The 27,539-nt window shown below is 36.2% G+C and overlaps 6 protein-coding genes across 6 annotated transcripts; 4 read left to right on the top strand and 2 right to left on the bottom strand.

The window, feature by feature from the left end:
* The first annotated feature begins 437 nt into the window (after window positions 1-437).
* Window positions 438-4,174, top strand: LOC106435990 (branched-chain-amino-acid aminotransferase-like protein 1). Its single transcript, XM_048746264.1, has 19 exons — window positions 438-665; window positions 761-859; window positions 970-1,041; window positions 1,151-1,243; window positions 1,336-1,473; window positions 1,541-1,599; window positions 1,682-1,784; window positions 1,850-2,038; window positions 2,134-2,234; window positions 2,328-2,382; window positions 2,466-2,552; window positions 2,648-2,699; window positions 2,789-2,874; window positions 2,956-3,009; window positions 3,096-3,179; window positions 3,254-3,325; window positions 3,423-3,503; window positions 3,594-3,629; window positions 3,858-4,174. The coding sequence occupies exons 1-19, from the start codon at window positions 588-590 to the stop codon at window positions 3,984-3,986; spliced, it is 1,668 nt and encodes a 555-aa protein (XP_048602221.1). The 5' UTR covers window positions 438-587; the 3' UTR covers window positions 3,987-4,174.
* Window positions 4,175-4,617: 443 nt separating this feature from the next.
* LOC106435739 (E3 ubiquitin-protein ligase ATL6-like) lies at window positions 4,618-6,034 on the top strand. The gene has a single exon (XM_013876661.3). The coding sequence runs from the start codon at window positions 4,771-4,773 to the stop codon at window positions 5,932-5,934; it is 1,164 nt and encodes a 387-aa protein (XP_013732115.2). The 5' UTR covers window positions 4,618-4,770; the 3' UTR covers window positions 5,935-6,034.
* A 6,860-nt stretch (window positions 6,035-12,894) lies between these two features.
* LOC106436007 (heavy metal-associated isoprenylated plant protein 34-like) lies at window positions 12,895-15,623 on the top strand. The gene is made up of 3 exons (XM_013876955.3): window positions 12,895-13,205; window positions 13,295-13,370; window positions 13,835-15,623. Exons 1-3 carry the CDS (start codon window positions 13,176-13,178, stop codon window positions 15,412-15,414), a joined length of 1,686 nt encoding a protein of 561 aa, XP_013732409.2. The 5' UTR covers window positions 12,895-13,175; the 3' UTR covers window positions 15,415-15,623.
* Window positions 15,624-16,099: 476 nt separating this feature from the next.
* Window positions 16,100-17,703, bottom strand: LOC106435738 (protein YIPF1 homolog). The gene is made up of 6 exons (XM_013876660.3): window positions 17,522-17,703; window positions 17,392-17,431; window positions 17,175-17,249; window positions 16,899-17,097; window positions 16,564-16,831; window positions 16,100-16,464 (listed from the first exon to the last, which is right to left on the bottom strand). Exons 1-6 carry the CDS (start codon window positions 17,579-17,581, stop codon window positions 16,258-16,260), a joined length of 849 nt encoding a protein of 282 aa, XP_013732114.2. The 5' UTR covers window positions 17,582-17,703; the 3' UTR covers window positions 16,100-16,257.
* Window positions 17,704-21,622: 3,919 nt separating this feature from the next.
* On the top strand, window positions 21,623-24,817 carry LOC106436006 (mitochondrial Rho GTPase 3). The gene is given in 8 exon segments (XM_048745727.1): window positions 21,623-22,416; window positions 22,551-22,683; window positions 22,773-22,931; window positions 23,016-23,447; window positions 23,518-23,627; window positions 23,727-24,129; window positions 24,132-24,527; window positions 24,611-24,817. Coding segments are annotated over 8 exon segments (2,070 nt in total). The 5' UTR covers window positions 21,623-22,186.
* Window positions 24,818-24,912: 95 nt separating this feature from the next.
* LOC106436005 (O-fucosyltransferase 23-like) lies at window positions 24,913-27,309 on the bottom strand. The gene is made up of 2 exons (XM_013876952.3): window positions 26,706-27,309; window positions 24,913-26,447 (listed from the first exon to the last, which is right to left on the bottom strand). The coding sequence occupies exon 2, from the start codon at window positions 26,375-26,377 to the stop codon at window positions 25,085-25,087; it is 1,293 nt and encodes a 430-aa protein (XP_013732406.2). The 5' UTR covers window positions 26,378-26,447; window positions 26,706-27,309; the 3' UTR covers window positions 24,913-25,084.
* Between the last annotated feature and the right edge of the window lie 230 nt (window positions 27,310-27,539).

The raw sequence follows: 27,539 nt of genomic DNA on the forward strand, positions 1-27,539 counted from the left end.
CTTGGAAATATGGAAAGAAACAATATGATTGTGTTCCTCTCGTGACACTCTCTTGTTTTATTATTTTGGCTAGACTTAGAGATGACTTGGTCGATATTACAAGATATTTAATTGACTGAAAATAATATGAAGGGTTGGAACTGTTAATTATCAATACTACTAGATATAAAATTGACTGAAAACAATATAAAGAGTGTGAAGACGACGAAACACGCATGACTATAGAACAAAGTTACTAAATTGAAATACTGAACATTAATTTTCCGGACTTGTTCCATTTAAAGTAAAGTATTTTCATAGGGGTTACATTTTTTATTTTTTGAGCATTATAGGGGTTACATAAAGTTGGTATATTTTTTTTCTAGGGATTACTAACTTCCAAGCAAACAGAGAATTGATATGCGTGCAAGTTGCTGTCCAAATTTTTGTCCTTTTCTTTCTTTAGAGAGGTAGATTCTTGTTATGTCAAGAGACTACACCTTACAGGTCCACAAACGCTCATGCACTTTACTCAAGAGTGGTGATATTACAAAAGTGATCAGAGAGACCAGAGTTTAGAGTTCCCTTTAGTTTCATCATCGTCCTCAATGACAGAACCTGAAGTGATTCACTCCTGGTCTGCCCCAAGATCTCTCAGCACCAGCCTCATGTACTCCTTTGCACAGGTACCACTCTCCTTTTAGGTCTTAGCTCAAAACCTTACTTGCATCCCGAAAAAGGAGTAAAGCTGTCGACATTTATTTTATGTCCAATTTTTCAGAGAGATGACATTGAAGTTGTCGACGAGCCCTTGTATGCAGCATTTCTCAAAGCTACAGGTGTTGATAGGCCATACAGAGACGAGGTTCTCTCCAAGATGGTATGTTTACTATAAATAGTAAGTTAGTAACTGGTTAGGACTTTAGGTCATACTTAGTCTTGCTTTAGAAATAAAACAAATTTTGATTCTTCGTCTCTTGTTTTGCATAGGAGTGCAATGGACATAAGGTAGTGAACGATATCATTTATGGATCAGGATCAAAGAAGTACCGGTACTGTAAGGTGAAACGCTGATTGTTTATTTTGGAAGCTTCAAGAACCGTGCTATTAAAGCTTTCTTTGTTGTTTCTTGCTCTAAAAGATAGTGCGTTCTTGTGTTTCCTCTGAACAGCATATCTCGAAACAACGGCTTTTCGGTTTGCCAAGTGAACTAATGAGTAAAGGAAAGCATTTCATATTGATACGAAATCCACTTAACATACTGGTTAGCTTTCTCATCAAATGTTCTTTTATAGGTCTCAACTTTTTTGTCCAAGTTTCAACTAATGTTCTTCTTTGTTTCTTTCCTTTTTGCAGCCTTCCTTTGAGAAGGTACACCCTCCATCGTTTCTAGAACTAGGCTTGGGGGAGTTAGTGTCGATATACAGTGATCTCTGTCAAATGGGAACACCACCAGCAGTCATTGATGCAGATGAGCTTCAACGAGATCCAGAGGTTTTTTTTCTGTAATATGTCTATGTTTCTTAAGATCTAGTCCTTACAGACATTAATATATATACAGACCACGTTACGCGGTCTTTGCGATGATTTGGAGATTCCATTTCAAGTCTCTATGCTTAAGTAAGTTCTATTATTGCATTCTCTTTGTTTTTATAAATGTTAAGATTGTAATATCTAATATGGTTTGTTGTGTTTGCTTTAGATGGGAGGCTGGTCCTATACCCGAAGATGGAGTATGGGCACCATGGTGGTACAAGAGTGTGCATGAATCAACTGGTTTCTCATCTCCAAAGAAGTATCCACGTGTAAGTCTCTGGTTTGTTTCGGTTATGGTTTTGAATTCAGTTTAAGGTGTGTTTTGTTTTCACAGATATTCCCTTTGTCACATTACGATTTGCTGGAGCAAAGTCTACCACTTTACAACATTCTTAGGAGCCACGTGAAGCACAAGTCCTCACTCTTGAGTTGTCCCTTGCCTCCTCCTAGTCTCCCGGTTGCTGAAAACGCTAAACTTCTTGCATGGGTTGGTGACGAGATTTTACCTCGTGGAATGGCAAAGGTGTGCTTTATATGCTGAAGAAAACTTAACGTCATTGTATTGTGGTTTGCATTTTGAAAACTGATTGTGTTATGTTTCCTCTTCTTATTCTTTAGGTTTCAGTTTTTGACTCGGTTGTGCAAGGTGGTGACTCAGTATGGGAAGGACTCAGGATTTACAAGGGGAAGATATTCAAGCTTGAAGAACATCTAGATCGGTAATAACAACATTCCAAATGCTTAAGAAACTAAGAAGCAAGTAACAGAGTTTTTATAAGCTATCTTGTTTATATGTTGAAATGTTGGGTTAGGCTGTTTGATTCAGCTAAGGCTCTGGCTTTCGACAATGTTCCATCTCGTGAAGAGGTAAAACATCTTGAATGTTACGACCATTGTTCTGTTGAAACAATATTGTTACCACCATAGCTTTATTATGGTACACCATACAGATAAAAGAAGCTATCTTCAGAACTCTCATAACAAATGGTATGTTTGACAATACACATATCAGGTTGTCTCTCACTCGTGGCAAAAAGGTATTGCGTTTATTTCAAGTATATTTCAAGTTTCTTTAAGAAACTTACGTTTTCATTTCTTAGTCTTAAAAAACTATGCAACTGGTTCGTTTAAGGTAACTTCTGGAATGAGCCCTACCTTCAATCGATATGGATGTACTCTTATTGGTAACCTTTCATCTTTATCCTAACAACTAAGGTTGGTAATGACTAATGAGATTACACTTTACATGCAAATTAAACTTTGTTCGTGGCAGTGCTTGCGGAATGGAAGCCTCCAGTGTATGACAATGATGGTGGGATTGTGTTGGTGACTGCAACCACACGCCGCAACTCGCCTAATGTATGAATTTGACTCAAGACTTCTCTTCATGATATAACTTTGAATAAGTCTGTTTTTTTTATCTTTTTTGCTTTCGTTCAGAACTTGGATTCCAAGATTCATCATAACAACCTTCTCAATAACATACTAGCAAAGGTATTGTTTTTCAAATCAAGAAAGTTCAAGAAATGACATTGTTTTATGAGATTAATGTTCTTTATATATATTCAAAATAAAAACAGATTGAAAGTAGCAATGCGAATGCCGCGGATGCCATAATGCTTGACAAAGATGGTTTTGTATCTGAAACCAATGCAACCAACATTGTAAGAAAGACTTTGATAGAGTTTTAATTTACAGAGAAGTTCATGTTGTTACATATTTATTTTATGCTATACAGTTTATGGTGAAGAAAGGGCGTGTTCTGATTCCCCATGCAGATTTCTGTCTCCCTGGAATAACAAGAGCTACCGTAAGGGAAAAAAAAAACTCACGTACTTTTGTTAAGAAACATCTCAGTAATAGACTTGATATAAAACATTTTTTGCATTTTCCTATAATATTTCAAGGTTATGGAACTTGTGGTTAAAGAGAACCTCATCTTAGAAGAACGAAGAATCAGTCTCTCGGAATTTCATACAGCAGATGAGGTCATTTCAGCTTACAAATGATCATTTTCGTCAAGGTCATTATGTGTGTGTCTCTTCCTCTAACAAAATCTAACAATGCATGCTTTTCAGGTATGGACAACAGGAACTATGGGAGAACTAAGCCCGGTACGTACAGTCTTTATTAGCTTACTAAAATAAAGCATCCTCTAACATTTTGCACCTGAATCTTTGACATTCAAACATCAATCTTTTCATAAAACATTTGTAGATAGGGAGTTTCCAGTTAGTAACTCATGGCTCTTGATGAAATCTTCAGGGGATCTTACTTAACCATTAACAAATAAATTAATCTCTAATCACAATAAGACAATAATAAGCTCTTTTGTTACACAGGTTGTGAAAATCGATGGACGTGTGATTGGTGAAGGAAAAGTTGGACCGGTAACAAGAACACTCCAAAACGCTTACAAAAACCTGACAGAGGATTCAGGTGTGCTAATACCCACATACCAAGAAGCCTGAGATACCAAAAAAGAGTGGCGGTAATAAAGAAGTGCGTCTTGGCTTTAACTTCTAGAAAGGCACTACTCGGTCAAATTATATTTAATTCAGCGTTCTTTGTTTGACCCAACGTGAGAACTGAAAAGTATGACCATTAATAAATAAAAGCGACCACGTATCGAGACTACACACAATCTCGAGATTAGATCTTTTGCCATTTCATTTATGGAAATTATTAAAGAGTTCATGATTCATTCACGTGAAGGATTCACGAGATAAACTGAATCAAAGGCCATGTTTGTTTTTCTTATCTCGATTAATTCAGTATTTTAAAATTTTAATGATATTTTTAGCTCAATCATCAAATTTGTTAAATTTTAGACTTTAATGCAACATATCAGCTTGGTCTCTCTACGCATCAGGTTTATATTATGCAAACCCTATGTTATGTAAATTTAGGAAGTATGGACAATTATCCGGTGACATGTAACGAAATTTAGCATAGTTGTTGAACAAGAAAACACAAGTACTTGTCCGAAATATTATCGAAGACATAGTCAAAGTCAACTCTTCTCGTTATGTGATGGTCTGCAACAATTAGATATAAGGTTAAATTGTAAACTGTAATATGAAAACGATGCATGATGTTTGATTCCGTTGAAAAAAATGTTTATCGATTGAACGAAGCTTATATTGCCACGTGGATGTCAGAACTGACACATTTGCTGACGTCACTGCAAGAACGCTCTAACATTAAAACTCACTTTCATCTCATCGAAGAGGCAAAACACACACACGAAGAAGCATGAGAAGATCTGACCCCCTGACTTTTTCCGGCGTTTTGCCGATTGTTTTCTTGTTAATACTATCAGCGGCGGAGCTCGCGGCTGGTCAAAGACCGCCGCCGCCGCCTGATAATAGAAATGAAATGTACAACAACTATGGCAGGGTGAGTCCCGCCTTGGCGGTGATCGTCGTGATCCTCGTCGCTGCTCTCTTCTTCATGGGCTTCTTCTCCATCTACTTCCGCTCCTGCTCCGGCGTAGTCGACCCCGGCGCCTCCCCTGCTGCTGCTGGTGGGGTTAGATCCAGAGGAACCGTCACCGCGGCGTCGCGTGGACTAGATCTTTCGGTGGTGGAGACGTTTCCTACGTTTGTCTACTCGGAGGTGAAGACTCAGAAGCTCGGGAAAGGGGAGCTTGAGTGTGCGATCTGTCTGAACGAGTTCGAAGACGATGAAACGCTGCGTTTGCTGCCTAAATGTGATCATGTCTTTCACCCTCACTGCATCGACGCGTGGCTTGAGGCTCACGTTACTTGCCCTGTTTGCAGAGCTAATCTCTCTGAGGGAGAACCGGTCGAACCGGATGTTGAATTACAGGAGGTGGTTGTGAACCCCGAACCGGTGGTTGATCCTCCTGTACCGGAACAATCGGTTATTACTGAAGTCGATTCGAGGAGACTACCTGGAGTACCGGTGGATATCAAACGCGTGAAGTTCTCGAGATCGCATACGACCGGGCACTCGGTGGTTCAACCGGGAGAATGTACCGAGCGGTTTACTCTCCGGTTACCGGAAGATGTGAGGAAGAGGGTGATGGAGAATTGGAGACTAAACCGGTCTGGTAGTCTTGTGGCTCTTCCTAGGGGAGGGAGTTCAAGGAGAGGTAAACCGTCAAGGGCTCGGTCTGATCGTTGGTTGTTCCGCAAAACGCCGTCGTTTATGTGGAGGAGCCGTGATGATGGTTCGATTAGGCTAGGTTCTACCCGTAGTATTCGAGCCAATGTGTCGAATTCAACTGGTGAGTCCACACGGTCGGACCGGTGGGCTTTTCTTAGAAACGGGTCGTTGTTATGGAGGAACTCTTCGGTACATAGAGGAGGAGTCAATAAGGACGGCGAAGGAACTTCGGTTAAACCGCCCGGTACAGGTGGCTCAACTAGCGGTTCGATGAGATTACCGGTTTAGTTGACTTTTCTTTTGTAGCTGTACCTACATTTTTCTTATCTTTTTCATTTTTGTTTTGTATGGGGGTTGTTTATAAACACGCAATACATTTTCCTTTGTTTTTTAAATTGTTAATTTTGTATTCTTGAGTTTCTGAAACGTACATATTAATCAAAGTCAAATCCAGATAAGAGATCTACTTTATAAAAAGCTTTAAAAACAGGTAGATAACAATAAACAACAGATAGTGGTGATGCGAGGTGAGGTGAGGTGCGGTGTGGTGCAGTGCAGGTAGGTCTCTGGGTTCTTGAAATATAAAAAGGTTTTATTCGACTACAAAGAATAGCTCTCTGCATGATAAATAAGAGAATATAATATAGTTTTTTCTATTTTTTCTGGTTTTTATCAGACTAAATATAGTTATATACTCACAGTTGCTCAAAAAAATATATAGTTATATACTCACTTTCATGTACAGAAAAGTAGTACTCAAGGAGATAGACATGAATTATTTGAATGGTTTATAGCCAGAGTTTACTTGACAGTTATACAAAAGGCTACATGAGCTAACAAAACGTTATATGAGTTTGATCATTATTTTGTACGAATTCGAATAATTGTCTTTTTCAGAAGAAATGATTATATTATACAGTTAACTTCAAAAAAAAATTTGATATTATATGAAAATTATTGACCGCCACTAGGCCTCCGGTCAGATCACGGACTCTCATGGCGTCTGAATAATCATTAATCAATGTTAATACAGAAGGACATAATTAAATATTCGTAGTTAATGCACAATGCTATTTTTCACATGTGCTTATGCGCAACAAATGCATACATTAGAACCGCCCAAATTATGTTTATCGACGACAAACAAAAACAGTTAATGTTTGCACGCTGTGACGACTGGACTTGTCAAAGATCTTTTTAATTATGGTTAAGTGGACCATTTGCGAGGCTTAAGAATTATATAACTATTAGAGTTCATATTTGAATAGTGGCTACCCAAACTTAACTGTTTTTACATGCAAAAGTTTGGATTTTCATATAATTGCGGGTGCACTTGCACCCAGACCCTATAACGTGGCTTCGCCACTGAAGACTGTTCACGTATATCATGTGACTGACGAGACAATATTTGAATAGCCCCATAAACATTATTTCTAGTGTACCATCTACTGGGATTTGAGCTTGTACGACTAAGACCCAATAAAGCTAACTAGCCCAAAACCCAGACCCTAATTGGTTTTTGCTTGATACTCGGATAGACTCGGCAAGAAAAAGGAGAAAGATAAACAACAGAGTCAAATGCTGAATCCCATCAAAATTAACATGATTTAGCTCACTGGCTAAGGCCACTGTAATCGTGGCCATAATCCTAGAATTGTAACATAAGTTAGAAACTCGAGCTGGTTAATAAGAGGACATGCTTTGAAATAAGTTGATCATCATTAACAATGTAGTTTACTCGTGAATTAAGTTGATTAAGAAACGGTAGATTTCTTTGTATAGCTCAGTTTGGTTTAGTTAGGTTGCTAACTTGCTATGTATAGAGACATAAAATGCGTGTTATATGCATTTCGACCGTTTAGAAAGTTTCTTACAGTTAGATATTTTTGAATTAAAGTTTTGTTGACATGTTTGAAAATGCGTTATAGTCAATGTCTTGTCGAACATAGACACAAAACACTTGAACTTTGTGCACCACTCAACGAATTAATGTCCATTTATTCTTCTTTTCGTTTTATACATTAAAAGAAAATCTTTCGGTGTAAATGGTTTAAGATTGCCATCGACAAAAAAAAGCAAAGTTGCAAAAGACTGGTATAAAGAAAAGTGCAGAGAATATTTGAACTGTGAGTAAACCGCTCATGAGGGACATCGGGTAAACAGGTAAACAAGTAACCTAAAAAGCAAAAGTTGAATTTTCTTTTTCTCATAAGAAAATTAATAAAAATGTTCTGATCAGCCAGAAAGATTGCCGGTTCATTTGGTTCAGTATTAAATCTAAACAATTTCTTTTTTTTTTTTGAAATCTAAACAATTTTGCAAACCAGCCTGTAACAAACATCTTATGACCTAAACGTGAATGTGCATTATTGTATATATATATATAAAGTAAATCAAGTTACTGAGGATGTTGTACCATGATGAAGGGGACAAAAGTGAAAGTGTATGATGGAGGAAAACAGAGATCAGTCATATTAAAAAACATGAATGGGTTATGATTATTACGTAACACTATATACATGAATGTGTGTGTCTGTAGACCAATGTAGGTGCAGTTCAGGGAATCTAACTTCCCTCTTTTTCGGACCAAAGCAGATGTTTTCAATCTGCTTCATGTCTTGTCAACCCCAACCAATAAAGCTTTTTCCTTCCTCTTACTGCTCTTTTTCTTTCTTGATCCTTGGGATTTGATCTATTTCGATTTTACCCCCACTGATCTCCTTTTCTTACTTAAAGCTGGAAGAAACATGATGGTTTGATTTATGTGTTAAAAGTTAAAACAGAGTTTATCTTAACGTCCATAGAACTATTATAATTTGTGACAATTAATTGAAGCGCTCTAACTTTTCCCATCACCTAACTTCCACGATATTTCTCGTTTCCAACCAAATGTATGGGATTTTAACTCTTTTATGTTGATAATATAGAATATATATTGCACGATATTAATTTTGTCGCTTACAAAATTGTTAACAAATCATGTCTATATAGTACCCCAGTGCTTTCGTTCTTGTTAATTTACTCGATAAAGTAGAAACTGAATCAAGATTGAAGAAAATAAAATAAATGAAACAACAAGAACCACTGAACTCATAATCTTTTTTTTTCCAACAGAATTATATTAATATGAAGTCCAAGGGACAAAGCCCACACATTACAACTAAAAAACCCAAAAACAAAAGCCAAATAACAAAGTAGAACAATTTGGCCCAAGGCCCAAACCCAAGCAAAACCCTAGTGGGCGAAGCGCCGCTCGAACTACGCGCAGCCGCACGCCTCCCTTCTTCCTCCGGTACCATAGACCGTGCCACTACGACTCAACGGCCACCGTCGACAGCAGCAACGAAACCGGGATTAAACCATTCCACCAAACGTTAGAAAAACTCAAAAACACCAACCGCATAACATTCAACCCAACCAAACGGATCTACGAATTATCAAAAGATATAACAACCTACAATCGATTCATCATCTCCGACTTACAAGCGGTAACAGATTCAGATCGAGAGGCAGAAACCAGATGAGGCTCAAATTCGTAGATCTAAAGGATAGAAAACCCTAGTCTAAAGCCGGCGCCAGCGATGCTGCGGAAGCCACCGCCTCCCGGGAACAGAAGCCGGCGATAGCGATGTTGAAGGAACCATCGCCTCCCGGTAAACCAAAGCCGGCGAAGAAGATGCTGAAGAAGTCATCCCTTCCCAGAAACTAATCGGACGACCACCGAACCTCTATTAGATCTAGACACCACGAAAAAACTAGCTTTTAAAATAGAAGGAAACCCCACAACCGGACCGACGTTGGCTCAAGGAGCCTTGCCGTCGGCCGGAAATCTACGTTTCTCTCTCTCAGTTTCTCACTGAACTCATAATCTTATCATCAACAAAAAGATTGAGTCATTTGAAATATAGATATTTTTAGTGGTTTGTCATTATGTGTGTGTTTTTTGAGAAAAAGGGTATATATGTCTATTTTATATATATATGCACATACATATAAATTCAAAAGTTAGTTGTATTTGTACCTACCAAAACAATACAAATCTTTCTTTAATGCATAGACACATTGGTAGATACCATAGAGAGTGCCATATAGTTTATGTGAACCAATTTTGGATATGAAGTCCATAGTCTCCACCTCTGGACATCCTTACAAGTTACACTACATCTTTGCTTATTGCGCGTATCAATTCAACAGAAGTTATGTTAACTTAATTCGATAGAGAAATAAGCTAGTGAATTTAGGTTTATGAATGTGTTAGAAACGTGTGGGGGTTACATCACCGTAAGTCGACATAAATCAATCAAAGCTTAGTTTGTTTACCTCTTCGTAGCCTCGCATTTTAATTTCATAATTTATTAGACATTCAGATTAATTAAAACATGAATATCTTTAGTCTTTGTAATTACAAATGAGCGGTAATTCTCTATTGTATCGAGGAATTATCAATTAACAAAAAGTATTATCAATATATATTTTAATTTTATTTGTATTGTAAGAAAAACAACTTCTAAAAAGTAAGACGAAAATTTTTTTTTTATTAAAGACGAAAAATGTTTATTTGCTTTTATAACTTGTTTGAGACATCGAGCAAACTTCGTCTAAATTCTCACACGTATTATTCCCATTCGTTATTTGACCTTCGGAATCAAACATAACGCGTGATACAGTTAGTTCTTATGTTTGTTCTTTTTGGTGGTCAGTATCAAATCCATGTTTCCAGGAGGGTTGATTAATATAAATCACTCAGAGGATACCAATATAATGCATGCAATGAAGACACATTTATATCAAAATATAACATTTTCTTAAAAAGTAAACGTAGCTAATAAAAACTTACTACATTGGATTTGAATTAGAGTAGATGAGGTCCAGCGTCCAAAACGCCAAAACAACAGTTAGTACTCATCGGCATGTGCCTTAAAAAGACCCCACATCATCTAATGAGTCCAAAATATTTGCGATTTTTATTGATTAGTCAAATGTGTATAGAAGAAGTGGTACTAAAAGCAAACAAAAATATAATTTTATGGATAATTTTATGGAAAAGATAAAGGAAAAGTAAAGCCTAGTTTCTCCGTACATAAATTAAAAGAACTTCAACTGTATCTTTTATAACCTATGCTATTAATCTGTGTCATTCTGTATCTCCATGTCTAACTGTTAATATATATTTCATGTAAATACTAGAAGTTGAGCTTTTCTCTTTATTAAAAAGAGTCTTACTACATGCAATAATAAACTAATCCCACATAACAATTGTTTTTTGTTTGTTTAAACTACATTACAAATTTGCTTAACGAGTTCCAAAGTCTCTTTTAACAGCAGTGAATTCAAACAATCAGAATGAAACTGATAAGCGTGAAAGAGGTTGAAAATAAAACAGACTGACAAATAAAATTAAGCTGACAACAATGTTCGTCACGAGGTTGGTTTTCTGTAGAGAAAAGACGAAAGAAACAGAGAAAGTTATTTATCTAGAAAAAACAAGGGTCTAAAATATCTCTGAAAATGATTGATCAAAATATCTTAAGACAATGTTATTTTTATCTCATCTTTTCTTTTAGTTTTCTTAATAGCTTTTGTGCGTGTTTTTTTTTGGATCAATGCTTTTGTGCGTGTTTTATTTGTTTTCTTTGGTCGGAGAAATATATCACTTTCTGAGGTTTCCATGGACCGACCTCCGACGTACTTTAAAAAAAAAGCCTAGTGTGTAACCGTAGGTCCCTAGAGTCACGTAAGTTGTAAGTTTGTAACGTTACATCTAAACATTAGTTATGGTCGAACCTACCTGTGTATATATATCTATAATCTACGGTTAGTATGGCTATTATTTTAATCAAACACAGTCAAAAGTTATGCTTAGTTTAAAAATGCACGATGTGAATTAATAACAATGGCATTACTATTGATAGTATTTCTCTATCCTTCATGGTGTGTATAAAACTATTGTGGATTTGTTTGAAGAAAGCCACTTACTATTATGATACTATCTCACTGATGAAGTGGTGCACATGCGCCACATGCACTAGCAAATTAAGTCAAGTTTTATTTCTAACACAAAACCTCTAAGATATTTCAACTAGCTAATTAAGAAGTAGTTTACTAATAGTTTATCTAATTTCAGACTTGTGTTGGTGGTTGAAAGCTGGCCTAAGAGAGCTCTATTCACAGCAAAGAGTGGAATCGATATAATTGTTCTTCCCTTTTTCTCTGTCTCATGTATTCATATCAATAACATATATTTGTATGTTGTGTGATTGAATTTTCTATGACCATTCCATGAAAAACATATAGAAAACCCTCTAAGTTGTATGTATAAATATGTATATTTTTATTTATGTATAAATATCTTCGACGAGAAAAGTTACCAAATCAAATTTTCAGTAGTTTCCATCATAAAACTAGAATCAAATTAATTTATTATTGTTTTTTCTTAATAAACTTTCAAAAAGATTTGGGTTGATACTACGAGAAATTAAATCATATGGCCAACCAATTTATGTTGACAATCCAACAGTTTATAAGAAACATTTCGTATGTGGTGTATTAGTAGTATATACGAAAGATCTAGATCGCATAATTTACCATTATAGGAGTTTAAAATTATTGTTTGAATTTCAGTAGCTGTAGCTTCTTTGTTTGCGTAAATGATGTTGTTTAAAGTTTAAACAAGTCCATCTTGATGACAAAGACCGCTTTCTTGCTTGTGACTGGATCCAAAACCCTCTCTAGTCAACAATCATTAAAATCATTGATCACAAATCATTATTGTGATCCCGAAAATTTGATGTTAATATCAGTGTCTACATAAAACTATTGTAATGTAATAAGTCTACAAGGAAATAAGATATGCTATGATCAGTAAGATGAACTTATGAAAATACATAGATGATATCTACGAAATTACGAAAAAAAGTAAATCTAATTATTGAAAACTTTAATACAGCTAAGTATTGTAGTTAAGGAACTTTAAATATTCGAATTGTATGTTAATCAATCGTATTCCAGAAGATGAATACAGCTAAGTACAGTGACGAAGCGAGGCTGTACTTAGTTCTGCCAAAGTGAAAGAAGCTGCCTTCAAGCTTCCTCTTTCTCTTAACTCTGTACCAGAAGAAAAAGTACAAACTTTATAATTAAAATTTTTAAAAGAAACGAATAATAATTAAGAAAATAGTAAAGTAATGATAATTAAAAAAGATTATTTGCAAAATCAAAATGAAAGATATCCTTGCTTCTTGTGCCACCACCGCTCTCTTTTACAGGCGTAGAAAATAAGAAACCCTGAAACAGAGAGATTAAAACAAGACACAAGTGTTCAGTGTGTTTTTAATCTCTGTATCTCTCTCTCTTTCTCCGTCTCTGTCCTTGAGCAACAACAACCGCCTTTATTACACAACATACCCCCTTCTTATAATCTCTTATCTACTACCCTCTTCTCTTCAAAATAAGAGTTTCAGACAGAAACTCTCTCTCTCTCTCTCTAACCATAGTTCTGTCTGTAAAAACCCACAAATCTAAGAGAAGTTATGAATAAACAAGATGTTATGAAGCTTCAGGTACACGTCTCCTTCTATTCTTTTCTCTCCCTTCAAGATTGTGTCTGTGTGTGCTAATTCTGTTTACTACTGTGTTTTTTTTTGGGCAGACATGTGTTCTGAAAGTGAACGTACACTGTGAAGGCTGTAAGCATAAAGTGAAGAAACAGTTGCAGAAAATCGAAGGTTTGTGTTCTTTCTTCTCTGAAAACAAATAGATCTATGATTTATTGAGTTCCCCTTGTTGCTCTCCTCTCTCACATGAAAATTTTACTCTGTTTTATAAAACATAGAGTCCAAAGTTTTGAGATTTATCTTCCGGTGGTACTCTGTTTCTATGTTACTTTATAAAGTTCAGTCTTAAGATTTATCTTCTGGTGGTACTCTGTTTTAAATTCGACCACAGAGTCCAAAGTTTTAAGATTTATCTTCTGATTGTACTCTGTTTCTATGTTACTTTATAAAGTTCAAAGCTTTGAGATTTTATCTTCGGTTACTACTCTGTTTCTATGCTACTTTATAAAGTTCAAAGTTTTGAGATTTTATCTTCTGGTGGTAACTCTGTTTCTACTTTACTTTATAAAGTTCAAAGCTTTGAGATTTTAAGCATTGGGGAAGAATCTGAAATGGTTTTGGTTTTTGATTATCAGGAGTGTACTCTGTAAAAGCAGATGTGGAACAGGGGAAAGTCACTGTCACAGGGAACGTTGACCCTGCTCTTCTCGTTAAGAAGCTGAGCAAGTCAGGGAAACACGCCGAGATCATAGGCGGTGGTGGTGGCGGAGGAGGAGGAAAAGGGTTTGCTAATCTGAATGGGCAGTTCGGTAATCTCAGTATGAGTGGAAACGGTAAGGGCAAAGGTGGAAAAGAGAGCAACCAAGGAAAGGGGAAAGGTAACGGTGGTGGTGGTGGTGGTCAGAATCAAGGGCATGGTCAACCAATGCAGTTGACTCCTCAGCAGATTCAACAGATGATGATGATGAAGGCTGCTCAAGGTGGTGGTGGTGGTGGGAAGGATATGAAGATGATGATGCCTCCTGTGGGGTCTAAGGATCAGAAGAAGTCTGTTAAGTTTGCTGAAGAAGATGATGAGTTTAGTGATGATGATTATGATGATGAGTTCAGTGAAGATGATTATGATGACGATGAGTTCGATGAGGAGGATGAAATGGGAGGACATGGTCATGGAGCAGGAGGAGGTAATCATCATATGCCTCCAAATAAGATGATGATGATGCCTAACAAGATGCCACAAATGGGTCAGCATGGTGGTGGGCCTAAGGGGCCTAATGAGATTATGATGATGATGAATGGGTTCAAAGCCGGTGGTGGTGGTGGAGGAGCGGGGAAGAAAGGAGGCGGAGGAGGTGGTGGGTTTGAGATTCCGGTGCAAATGAAGGGAATGGGTGAGGGTAAAATGGGAAAAGAGGGAAAGAAAGGAGGTGAGAAGAGTAAGAAAGAAGGAAAAGATAAAAAGGGAGGTGGGGGCAAAACGGGGAAAACAGAAGCCAAAAGTGGTGGTGGTGGCCTTCTAGGGTTTTTCAAAAATGTTAAAAGTGGAAAAGGAGATGAGAAGAAGGGAGGTGGTAAGAAAGAAGGTGGTGGTGGTGGGGGTGATAAGGTAAAATCCTCTGGTGGTGGGGGAGGAGGTGGAGTTCATCATTATGATAGTGGGCCTAAAAAGGGAGGAGGTAAATCGAAAGGAGGAGCCCATGGGGCCCATGATATTGAAGAGCTCATCAAACACAACAAAGCAGGCGGAGGAGGAGGTAACAAGGGGAATCATAATCATAGTGCTAAGGGGATGGGTGGTCCAATGGGTCCAGGAGGTCCCATGGGTATGATGGGCCAAGGTGGTCCAATGGGGATGATGGGTCAAGGTGGTCCAATGGGACATCAAGGCGGCGGCTCCTACCCGGCGGTACAAGGTTTGCCGATGAGTGGAGGAGGAGGATATTATCCACAACCACCTCAGGCAAATCATCAAATGAACCAACAACAGTACATGCAAATGATGATGCACCAGCAGCAACAACAACAACAACAAGCTGCTGCAGCTCATGGAGGATATGGTGGTGGTCACGGTGGAGACATGTACCACCCGATGATGTATGCTCGGCCATATCCAGCAGTGAATTATGCTCATCCACCGCCAATGCCGCCTCCACACTCGGGTCCTTATACTGATATGTTCAGCGATGAGAATCCAGCTGGTTGTAGTATCATGTGATCTTTGGTTATGTTAAGTAGACAAACCTGATCTGAATATGTTTTATCTTAATCTTAGGAGTCTTGTGTTATTTTCTTCTTTGGAGCTGTCGTTTTCTTTTCTAACTCTGCCTAGGATATGAATAATTTCTTTTTTGGTGGCATGATGTTTATAATATCTCGAGTTTGGTAAAAGATGGTTACAAAGTAAGATATTTATTTAGCTTTGTTTTTCTGTGTGTGAAAATGATGGATTATGCAGCTCCCTCCTCTAATAGTAGGTACAAGAGCAGGTCAACTTGTTATAGTATGCTACTAACTTTCATAACAAATCCTATAAAATTTGATCTGTAAAGATCCGTGCTGAGTTGATTATGTTGTTTTTGAAAAAGGTGTGGACAATAAAAACTTTGAGGATTAGCTATTGTTTCGGTCATATATGAAATATTTATCCAAAGGTCAAACTAGTGAATGAAGGGATTAGCTATTGCTTTCCTGATTCACCCACAGAAAACTCTTGAACTTGAGTTTTGTATCGTTTTTTGTAATTATAAGAAACATCACGTTTTAATTTAATGGATATTGGTTTAATTGGGAGTTTTCCATCCGATCTAAACATAATTGAAGATTTAAATCACTAAACCTCCTTTTTTTCCTTCTATTAATGAGTGTCTTATTAGTTTATGGGTTTATTGTTTGTTAGAGTCTAAATAAATGGCCATGTTTGATTTCTATGTAAACAAATGCGAGTTTCTCAATACAGTACAAAAAATTAGTAAATCTGAGAGAACGTTTATGGATGAATATATAGATATTATCAAAAAACACATTACCTTTATAAGAACAAATTTTCTAAAAACCTTAATCATACTGTGACTGTGAACAGATAGAGCTTCAGCACAACCGCAAGCCCCAGCTGCAAAAGAAAGATGCTTGCGATTATCAGGATCGACCTCTCCCCAGCCGAGTTGATATGCGCTTTGAGGTTCAGAGCCACAAATGTTGCAGACATGAACCCTGCTACACCCGCGATGACCCATCTGAAGATCTCCACTGGCACCACCGAGAGGCACTGCAGTTCAACACACACCGATAAAAAAAAAAGTGTCAAAGTCTCATTCATCATATACAGATGTTTTGATTTCTATTTAGAAGGAGAAGTATTGGGTACCAATGCAGGGATGAAGATAAACAGGGAATAGCCGTAGAGGCAGAAGAGCTGTACAAGCCCCGAAGGTGCAGAGAAGTACTTGAGAACCACATATAACGCGAGAGGAACAAGCGTGACATAGCCATAGAAAACACCAGCGGACCACGTCACCAGATTGATATCGTAGTTCCACTCTTGTTTCTTCCATTTATGCGCTACGTACGTGACAAACGTGCCGATAGACGCCGCCACGAATATCAAAGTCGTGCATATCCAGAACGGACCATACCTAACAAAACACAAAATCAACCGAGTTCCATACGTAAAGTCAAAAAGAAAAAGACTACAACTCTTACAAGTCAGGCTTATCAGCAGTCTTCTCTGTAAACGTTCCGCGGAACGGGAAGAGAGATTCCTTGAGTCTGTCCAAGACATCCGAAGTGTCGACGTCGAAGAACGGCTTGTAAGCACCAACAGTAAACTTATGGAGCCAGCCACCAGACTGAGGTTCATCTGTACTACTACTACTACCGTTACCAGGTCCAGAAAATGTATCTGCACCAGTGTTCAAATCAAAGCTCAATCATACGTTTCCACATCTTATAACTTCATATAGAATAAAAACTCCATACCATCAGCATCACGAGGGGGATTACTCCCACCAGAGATCTTGCCCTGAGATGGAGGAAATGTTTGAAGATTTGATTCTGCAACACAAACAATGCATTAAGATTCCAGCTAAACCTAGATTCTTTCAAGAATCCATAACAAATTGCTTTCTTCTTTAGCTAAATTTCAAATCAATTCGTTCAAGCCTAACCGCTCTACAATCACAATCGAATGTTTTACCTGCGAATTTGACGGTGGTATGGCCTGGATCTGGAACGGACTACGATCAACACAAACGAGATCAGATCGGAGGAAGTACACACGTAGATGATACTCATGTATAACAATCGAATCGGAGGAGTGAACTTACAGGTACAGATCCAGAGACTTTCTGGCTGTCGATCGTCGTGTAGTTCCCGCCGGTCATCATCTTGATCTCCTTGTCGATCTCACGTTCGTCGTCTCTCAGGAATCGAGAAGAAACTCGCCTTTGTAACAGAGGGTAACCTTCTTTTTCATTTAGAAGGTTTCGTGCCACTTGATGTTTATATACCTTTTCTCGAATTTAATTAAAAAAAAAACAGAAATTATCATATTTATCTGGTTAATAGAAATGTTTTAATTAGATGATTATGATTATTTGGTAATTGATTTAGGAAAATTATTTTTGGTAACAAATTTAATTGCGTTAAGTGGAAAGTATATGATAAAGATCACACGCGTTTTCTAATCCCTTTCTTATTAATTGAGAAGCATTTTAAGAAAATAACCTTTGTTTTGTATTTTAATTACAACACTGCCATTTTGCACATGTGTCAAGCTCACAATCCTTCTCAACCAAGTTATTTGAATACCCTTTCATTACTAGAAAAATTACAAGTTATGCCACTGGCCTAAATAATTTCGTCCCACTTAATTACTCATACAAAATGACAATAACTTCGTCCGACTAATTATCCTTCCTTTTGTGGTGATATTCAAATTTTTTTCATATGTTTGTTTGTTCTATACTCTCACAAAATAACAATTTATTAGAATATACCAATTCGGTTAACTTTTTCTGAATGCACCAACACCATTGTCAACTAATGGTTCTTCAGTGAATCCCATATACATATGTACCTACAAAATGAATATTAAGAGTTAATGTTCAGCTATTTTCATAGCCATTTTTTCATAATCTAGATATTTTTTATATAGGTGCGTTACAAAGTTTGAGCCGCAAGTTTCTTTCACAAGTCTAGAGGCCGGACGTGTTATATAACACATTCCACTAAAAACCGTTGGGAAACATATGCCAGAGATACACCATTGTATATAAGAAACATATACATGTCTATCAACGACTATTTCAACAATTTATATTAGTTGTTCAATGCATTACAATTTACAATGGCGAAACTCGGTTAAATGTAACATGGTTTAGTATGGTTAAAAAAAAAGGTTTTACCAATTTCATGAGCTTACTATTACGTGTGTAGTTTAATGCTATCATTCGAATAGCACAAAAAGGAATGCTAATAGCCTAATACTAATGACAAAACTTTGTAAACTGAATCAAGCAATTATTCTCCTATATATTTGAATCATTCGAATAGCACCAAAAAAGGAAGGCTATAATAATGACAAACTTTGTTTCCAAACTAAATCGTTTTGATTGAATCTACTGGCCAAAATTTACTCTCTAACATAAATTGCGTATATTATGCTTGGACATAACGTAAACCTTCTCATTAAATCAATGGGTATATATACACAAATTATATCGGCCAAAAGGAATCACAACTACCCAAGCCAAAGAAACCTAGCAACCAAAACAATATCACCGAATAATCGATGGCTAATTTCGTTCAGATTTCCGAATTAAAACCTTTCAAATCCATTTGAAGAATTAAGGTGAAGATTGTTCGTTTGTGGAAACAATATTTTGAAGCTGGAGACTATTGAGATGGTCTTAGTCAATTCCTTTATAAGTTTCTATTATTTATTCCTAATAACCACCATAGCTATCTGTTTCGTGAGTTTGTTGTGCTTTTTTAAACAGGGAGATATGATTCATCCTTTTACTATGAAGGATTTGGTAGCCCAATTTGATCAACTCTTGTGAGAACGGGTTTTAAGTTGATATTTATATGGTTCTAACTAATCTCTGCTTAAGCCTTAATGCAGATATTCAGATTGTTTATGGCCGTCACATCCATTATATATTCCTAGAAGGGATGACATTCATGATTTAAATTTCACTGAGAACAGTGAATGTTATATTTTGAAATTTATTTGTAAGAATAGCTTGATGTTGCTATAATTAACTGTAATAGAAATAACACTCTATATTCTGGCAGGAATACTGTTCACATAAAATCAGCGAGCGACACAACAAATCTAATTTCTTGATAGAAAAGCTATACAAGGCTACCAAGTCTATCAAATTACCATTTGCGACCATTTATATCTTAATGAACAAGGGCTATCAGTTTGAATGATTACGTTTCTTTTTCAGTATATTTGAATTTTTGATTTATCTATGTACTCTACGCATTTTTAACTTAGGATTTTCTAAGTATTTATTATTAGTACGTTTCATACCTTGGAAATAGGAGCCAGTGAATTAGAGAATTCTTTTCTACGCAGCTGCATATCGTTTTTGATGGGTCGGTGCCGCAAACAATGGCTTGATGTTGTTCGAGTCAATTATTTAATGGTCTCCTCGGCAGTTTGAATCACCTCCTTATGCCATTTTTTTACAAAAAGGTTCTGCTCCAAAGTAGCTAAAGCCTGTTTCATTTGCTTTATTCACTTAACATTCACTCCTCTGCAACAACTGTTTTGAAACAAAACGATTAGAAACAGTATCACCTATCTTACGAAGACAACACTCTAAAGATCTAAAATGAAGAAAGTATTATATTACCAGTGTCGAACGGAGTACCATATAGGATGATCAGAGTCTACACGAATAATTGAAGGACCAGACTGGTCAGATCTAAAGACAAACACAAATAGAGTATCTTCAATTTTGTGAATGGTTTTGTTTTTAAATGATCGAAATCTTCCATCAAACTTAATTAAATACTGAAATTTATCAATACAAGACAGGGAAGAGATACCTTTACTTGGAAGGAAGAAGAATCGATTTAGCAAAGCTTGAACCCTAAAATACTCTTTCCAATCCTTTAGTTGCCGACGAAATTTACAAAGCTTCAGATAAAAAAAAAAAAAAAAAACCATTCTTTAATTGTGTGGACTTCACACAGCCCAATAATAATATTAAAACGTTAGTGGCTCATAAAGTGTAGTTACTAATCCCAAGTTATGTTACAAACAATCCCCTCCCACATTTCATATATTCAATACTAAGCACTCTATTTTTTACATGTTTTTTCAATTACAAATCAAATCATACACCATATAATTAAGTAACTGTATTTATTCATAATGCCGTAAAACCTCTGTAAATTAATAATGTTGAGATTTTGAAATTTTATTAATTTATATCGATATTAATTTACAAAAAAATTCTTATTTAGATTTTTTATTTTAAGATATATTTATTCTAAAATAAGAAAACTATTTGATTTTAGTGTATAGACATTAATTGTTATTTTGAAAGTTGACATTTATATTAATTTTATTATATTATTTGGTGTATATAATATATATTGCATATAATTTAAATGTGGTTTTACTTATATAAAGAAGAATTTAAATGTGGTTTTAGATATAATATTACTAAATCTCATCAAAAATATAATCTGTTAAAAAAATATAAAGATAATTTTATTGTGAATATAAAACAAATAATATAATAATAGTTTCTTACTTATATAAAATATGTATACATATAAATTATTAATTTATAATTTTAATGGGACCACATATTTATATATAATTTTTGAAAAATTATTATCTTATTATTTTATCGATTTGTGTCAAATTTTGAACTGGTTCAAACTGGGACCGATAAAATTTATTAATTTATAGAGATTAATAATTTATGGAGTATTAACTTATAGAAGTCCTACTGTATATGTTATCAAACCATATAATAGTTTTGAACAAAATATCAAAATATTTTTCTTTCAACCAAAAATAATAAAATATTTTACTCCGCGCAAGGCGCGGGTCTCAACCTAGTTAATTGTTATATAGTCAAAAATCAAAATGTAATGAAATAGCATGATGCACGTACGGTTAAACTGTAATAATGCTATGCAGTTCTATTCAACACGAATGCTTGAATTGTTTAAATGTTAACAAGGAAAGGATTTTCTATTCAACAATAGGGTATTCAAATTAATGCAAAGTAATTAAAAGCTTTGAACACCCAAAAAGGTAACAAGATAACAGAAACAAGAAGACCAATTGTATCAATGTCTAGATATTCAATCTCATCCGTTGATCCTTTCACACAAACGCAAATATCACACTAAGACGTGACACTTGGCTTAAGGTACTGGATATGCTACTTGGAATCGACCAGTAATATAAATAGAGATGAAAATGCTACTTTGAATTCTCATCTTTCATAAGCTTAGTTACCATATATCTCGTCTTTATTTGCATTTTGACCTTCAAGGTAAAATCTCTTACTGCTTTTGAGCCTCTGAATCATTCTGAAAAGTATGCATGGATCATCTACCCTCTCTCTGTTTTTGACTCTAATTCAGTAATTTGATCTTATGGGTTGTATAAAAGTCTTCTCCTTTTCAACATACAATGCCATTAAGACTTGATTCTTAAACCTCTAGGCCATAGTTCAGTCTTATTCTGAAAAGTGTTTTGATGTTTGTTTGCAAAATCAGATGATGAGTGCTTTTGGTTCAAAGTGTGCATCTTTATGATGGATCATCTAGTCTATCTCTGTTTCAGTAATTTCATCTTGTGGGTTGTGAAAAAGTCTTGTCCTTTTCAACATACAATGCCCTTAAGACTTGATTCTTAAGCCTCTAAGGCCATAGATCTTCTCAGATGTCATCTTACAAGACATGTATATGTTTATCCTTAAAATTATTTTGATGTTTGTTTGCAGCTTAAGATGACGAGTGGTTATGGTTTTGGTTTGGAAGACTCAAATGGCTCGACAAAACCTGTACGAATCGTTGTGGTTGGTGAGAAAGAAACTAGGAAAACAAGTTTGATCATGGCTGCAGTAACTGATCATTACTATCCTGAACCTAACATCCCTTCTCTGTTACCTTATACAAAACTACCTTCTGAATATTGCTCTGAAGATGTTCCGGTTACCCTTATCGACACTTCTTCAAGGTAAATGTTAATTATGATTTGTGCATATATTGACATCATTAAGGGATGTATATAATATAATATTCTGTGGATAGGTTTATATTTAAATATAATGGTTTTTATTCTATTGATGTCTTTGTTAATAACATTTGCAGATCAGAAGACAAGAGAGATGTCATTAGGGAAGTCAAGGAAGCAGATGCAATAGTTCTAACGTTTGCAATAGATAGACAAGAGACTTTGGACCGTTTAATTGAATATTGGCTTCCTCTGTTTCGACAACTAGAGGTTTAGTTTCATTTTTTTTTATGTCTTCATCAATCAATTTTGTAATTTTTCTTATTAAATGTTTGTCTTATGACCTTTCTATTACATAGGTGAGAGTCCCTATCGTAGTAGCATGTTATAGTGTTATCAAAAACGAACATAATCCGGTCAACATTGAAGAAATAACGTTACCTATAAGGCAACAATGTCAAGAGATAGAGATATGCATTGAGTGGTCTGCTCCCTGGCTATCTGATATCAGTTGGCTTGTGAGTGAGATCTTAACACTTTAAAGCATTTCAACCTTTTACTATACTTCATGTCTGAAAACGACCAAACTGATTTTTGTGCAGGCTCAAGCGGTTTTTGTGCAAGCGCAAATATCGGCTATGTACCCAATAGGACCAGTGTATGATCGAGTAACCAATTCACTGAAGCCTCGCTGTATTGCTGCCTTAAAACGTATATTTGAACTATATGCGCGTAACAATGATTACATTCTCAGTGATGACGGGTTAAGCGATATGAATGTTCGTAGCTTCGGTATACCAGTAATGCCTTCTCGTAGTAGAGAATTAATAAAATCTGTTCAAGAACTGTGTCCACTAGGAGTCAAAGAAAACGGACTCACAATAGATGGCTTCTTGGTTCTAATCACAAAGCTTATCAACGATAGAAAACTCAGAACGTTATGGACTATTCTTAGGACATTAGGATATAACAATGATTTAAGACTTGTACATGAGATGATTCCTTATTCATCATTCAAACGCATGCATGATCAGGTAAACATCTTCAGAAATATAACACTCTATTGTGATTTTTTGCTGCTGTTCTGATTTGGCTTTTGTGCAGAGTGTTGAGCTGACAGATCAAGCTATTGGATCCTTAAAGAGAGCCTATCACCGTTTCGATAACTTGGGACCTCAAATGATGGAATCTCTCTTTGAAACTGCACCTGAAAGGTAATTTTTTCACTTTCAAAAAGAGCGCAAATTTTTAATATAATGTAGTCCTTGTATCTACTTATATGTAACTCCATTGATTTGATTCATTAATAACAGTCCTTGGAATGGAGCTCCTTATAAGGATGCTACAGAGAAAACTAGCAATGGAGGATTATCACTTGAAGCTTTCCTCTCACTGGTAATCAAGAACGGTTTCAAGAAGATCCCATATCAAATGTTTACAATTTGTCCTAAATCTTTAAAACTATTTCTATCTTTGCAGTGGTCATTGATGACACTACTAGATCCGGCTAGGAGTCTTGAATATTTCATTTGCATTTGTCACCCTGATGATCCATCTTCAGCAGTTCATGTTACTAGGAGGAGAGAGCTAGACCGCAAGGAGCAAATCTCTGTAAGAAAAGTTGTTCAGTGTTTTGTCTTTGGACCTACGAATGCTGGAAAGTCTGCACTGCTCAATGGATTTATTGGAAGGTTTGTTTGTTTTAAAACTCAGGTCAAGAAAATTGATTTTACATAACATAAAATTTATGTCTTATTGTATATGATCTTAGGCCATATGATGATGACAATAGAGATGGATTAGGTGAGGAGCGTTATGCTGTTAATATGGTTGGGAACTCTGGTGTAACTGGAGGTACAAAGAAAACTCTGGTGATGAAGGAGATTCAATATCAAGAAGATGGATTCCTATTATCAGATGAAGCATTGGCTTCTTGTGATGTAGCAGTCTTTGTTTATGATTCTTCTGATGAGTCTTCTTGGAAGAGAGCCATTGATATGGTTTCTGAGGTTGCAACAATTAGTGAAGACGCAGGGTTTGTGTTTCCTTGTCTAATGGTTGCAGCTAAAATGGATCTTGATTCATTCCCAATGGCAATTCAAGAATCCACTAGGGTAAGTACTGATATTTCTTATTGATTAATAATCATCAAAAGATTATGTAATAATAATGTTTTCATGTAAATGAGATCTTGCAGGCTACACAAGATATAGGGATTGAAGCTCCAATACCAATCAGTTCCAAACTTGGAAATTTCGATAACTTGTTTCACAAGATACTAACCGCGGCTGAGCATCCTCATTTGTGTATTCCAAAGATTGAGTCAAAGAGGAAAAGGGTCCTCAAGCTAATCAATTCTTGGATTCCAGAATGTTGGGTCAAATGCTTCTGTATTTCATCATAATATGTATGGATTCATAGTTGGACAGCTGCTAAAGAAAGATTCGAAACTGTATTGGAGAGATTGTGTGTTTAAGTTATTTGTTCATGGATGCCTTGTTTAAGAATTAAAGGATTGTTTTCTATAAATTTCATTTTGTTTACTCTCAATAATTACCAGTAGAAGTCAGAATTAAAGAAAGATCTAAGACGTAACTACACAACTTTGTACCACAAAAAAAATAAAAGAATTGTTAAAAAGACCAAAACCTAACTCTAAAGTTTCACAACTTCACTCACTTGAACAAGAAACAGAACTAGAGCCATAGCTAATAGCCTCCAAACTAGAATGAGTCATATTAGTCATCCATCTCCTTGGAACTCCCTTTGATCCTCCAGCAAGATTATATGCATATGATCTCCACTCGTTCTCACCATCTTCACAAGAACTCACAAACCCTAACCTTCTCATCTTCTGAGTCCTCTCAAGAACAATGAGACTAGAGAAAGTCGAAAAGCTATTACCAACAAACACATCAGCTCTTAAACACACCTCATAATCAATAGCAGACTGTATCAAATAAGAATATTTCCCATAAACCTCCTCTTTAACCCCAAGCTTCTTCTTCTCATAAGGTACTAAACCGTCTCTCCAACCGGTTAAGACCGATGATTCTTTGTCTTTTTCATCTAAGAGACTATCAGCTACTGCTAGGTAAAGAACTGTTGGAGTCTTTAAACCAGATATGTTCCCTACTCTCTCCATGATCTCTCTTTTACTACTACAAATCTCTGAAACCTTTAGCCTTTGCTCTAGCTTCTTACAATGTATCATCCAATCTATCTCTATCCTCATGTGAACCGCAACAAAAGGGACAAGACCCGTCCTGATTCTATTATCTCCCCCTCCTTGTCTGATTCTCGTCACCACTTTATCTGCTTCTCTCGAGATCTCATCAACCACAACCATACACTCAAAGACCTTAGCATAGTCCTTAACAGGCCAGTGATCATGCCACAAGAAAGGGTTCTTTCCTACGACACGGACCACTTCAAACTCATTAGTTGCGGACTGTTTCAGCTGTTGCAAGTCTCTCTCCACTGTCCACCTCCTTCCACTGCCTTTCTCTAGGTCAAACGAATGTGTTGTGTTTCTAACGTCGGAGAACCGAGCGAGCCGCACGAACCCTTTGCAGAGAGAGTTGAATCTTTGGAACTGGAAGACTTTATCGAAGGGGATGGGACGGAGCTTGTCTACTTCCTTGTAGAACAAGGAAGCGCTTAGGCTAGGCATTAGAAGCGTTCTGTTCATGGTTCTTGCGGTCAAGCAAGCTCTTGCGAAAGCTATCTTCTGGTTGTTTAGTCCCCATACGATCTGAGGAACCTCGAGGAACTTGTGGGTTCTGACTCCAGCTGTTGAGGAGGAGGAGTCTGACATGTAACGGGCTCGAAACAAGAAGCTACTGGGAGAGTAAGTGAGAAACAGAGCTTTGTAGAACAGAGCAATGCCAACAAGAACAAGGCATTTGCAAGTGATGGATTTTGAAAAGAGTCTTAGATTCTTGGAACTAAACGGAGAAGTCATTGTCAATTACTTCAGATTCAGCTTCTTCTCCAACATCAAAATCTTGGTCTGAGTCGACAACGTTAGAAACCTGCATGAATCAAAAAACAAAACAGAGCTTTAAAACAGAGTAAACAGAGCTTCATGCGTTGCAGAGATAAGAACCCTAAAAGATTGAAACTTTATTCAAAATTTGGGTCGGTCCCAGAACATAACATATTAACATGCATGATCGATTTTGAATCTCTTAATGATCGGGATTAAACAAAAATCGAATCTTTTCTAGGTCTAAATAGGCTAATAATCAGAAGGGATAAAACCCTAGACGAGAGAAACAATTTTGACCTACCGTACTTTAATTTCTGATTTTTGTTTTGCCAAATAATAACCCCTGAATATTAAAACAAAATGACGATAAATCGCTCTAATCACGGATTATTAGGGTGTTTTTTGGGAGAAAGCTTTGAAGCAAAGCAAAGAGAGAATCCAAAAAGGCTAATTAGAAAAATGTCAGATAAATAGAATCCAGCCAATCGTAGCCACTGACAAGAAGAATATGCAAACTGAGGTTTCAAGGGATGTTTTTTTTTTAAAGAGATTGTATATTTGAAAATATTGAGATAGACGGGGAGATGAGGAAGGTTCTTGAACAGAACAGAGCAGAATCACGGAGAAAAGTGCAAAAAAAGCGAAAGTTTTAAACGACAAATCTTGTGAATAAACTATAAAGATAGGTAAAAAGGATGAATTTAATATTTAAATAATATGGTTAGAGTTTGGTGGAATATATACTTTTCTAATGTCACGCGTTCTGTTTAAATTTACGAGCTTATAGTTAACGTCCTGAAACTATCATTGTTTTCGAATGTGTCACGCCGTATTCAACGCATGATTTTCTAATACGGCATTACATTTATCCACCGTGTTCATATGCGTAACAGTCGATAGTCCCCACCCATAGCCGTCATAAACGCAAGAGCAATACCGTGGAAGAAGCTTTATTATATATAGTATAAAAATAATTTTTGTAGTTATGCAAAATGTGTTGTTCATATATCCGTTATACAATAATAGCATTTGCTAATGATCTTTGGGTCAGGTTTGGCCCAACAATAAATTGAAGGATATGACTCAGACCAACATTTAGTAGCCCAAGTTTAATTTTTTTATCGCCATGTTTCTC

The sequence above is a fragment of the Brassica napus genome, chromosome C1 (assembly GCF_020379485.1).
Source record: "Brassica napus cultivar Da-Ae chromosome C1, Da-Ae, whole genome shotgun sequence".
In the NCBI taxonomy this organism is placed as follows: Eukaryota; Viridiplantae; Streptophyta; class Magnoliopsida; order Brassicales; family Brassicaceae; genus Brassica; species Brassica napus.

Excerpts from the sequence above, each read along its gene's own strand:
- LOC106436005 (XM_013876952.3), bottom strand. The coding sequence starts at position 26,377 with ATGACTTCTCCGTTTAGTTCCAAGAATCTAAGACTCTTTTCAAAATCC.
- LOC106435738 (XM_013876660.3), bottom strand. The coding sequence starts at position 17,581 with ATGATGACCGGCGGGAACTACACGACGATCGACAGCCAGAAAGTCTCT. Across the intron at positions 17,432-17,521 it reads AAGTCTCTGGATCTGTACCT|TCCGTTCCAGATCCAGGCCA; the intron begins GTAAGTTCACTC and ends TGTTGATCGTAG. Across the intron at positions 16,465-16,563 it reads TTATCTTCATCCCTGCATTG|TGCCTCTCGGTGGTGCCAGT; the intron begins GTACCCAATACT and ends GTTGAACTGCAG.
- LOC106436007 (XM_013876955.3), top strand. The coding sequence starts at position 13,176 with ATGAATAAACAAGATGTTATGAAGCTTCAG. Across the intron at positions 13,206-13,294 it reads AAGATGTTATGAAGCTTCAG|ACATGTGTTCTGAAAGTGAA; the intron begins GTACACGTCTCC and ends TTTTTTGGGCAG. Across the intron at positions 13,371-13,834 it reads ACAGTTGCAGAAAATCGAAG|GAGTGTACTCTGTAAAAGCA; the intron begins GTTTGTGTTCTT and ends TTTGATTATCAG.
- LOC106435739 (XM_013876661.3), top strand. The coding sequence starts at position 4,771 with ATGAGAAGATCTGACCCCCTGACTTTTTCCGGCGTTTTGCCGATTGTT.
- LOC106435990 (XM_048746264.1), top strand. The coding sequence starts at position 588 with ATGACAGAACCTGAAGTGATTCACTCCTGGTCTGCCCCAAGATCTCTC. Across the intron at positions 2,383-2,465 it reads ATGTTCCATCTCGTGAAGAG|ATAAAAGAAGCTATCTTCAG; the intron begins GTAAAACATCTT and ends TACACCATACAG. Across the intron at positions 2,875-2,955 it reads CACGCCGCAACTCGCCTAAT|AACTTGGATTCCAAGATTCA; the intron begins GTATGAATTTGA and ends GCTTTCGTTCAG.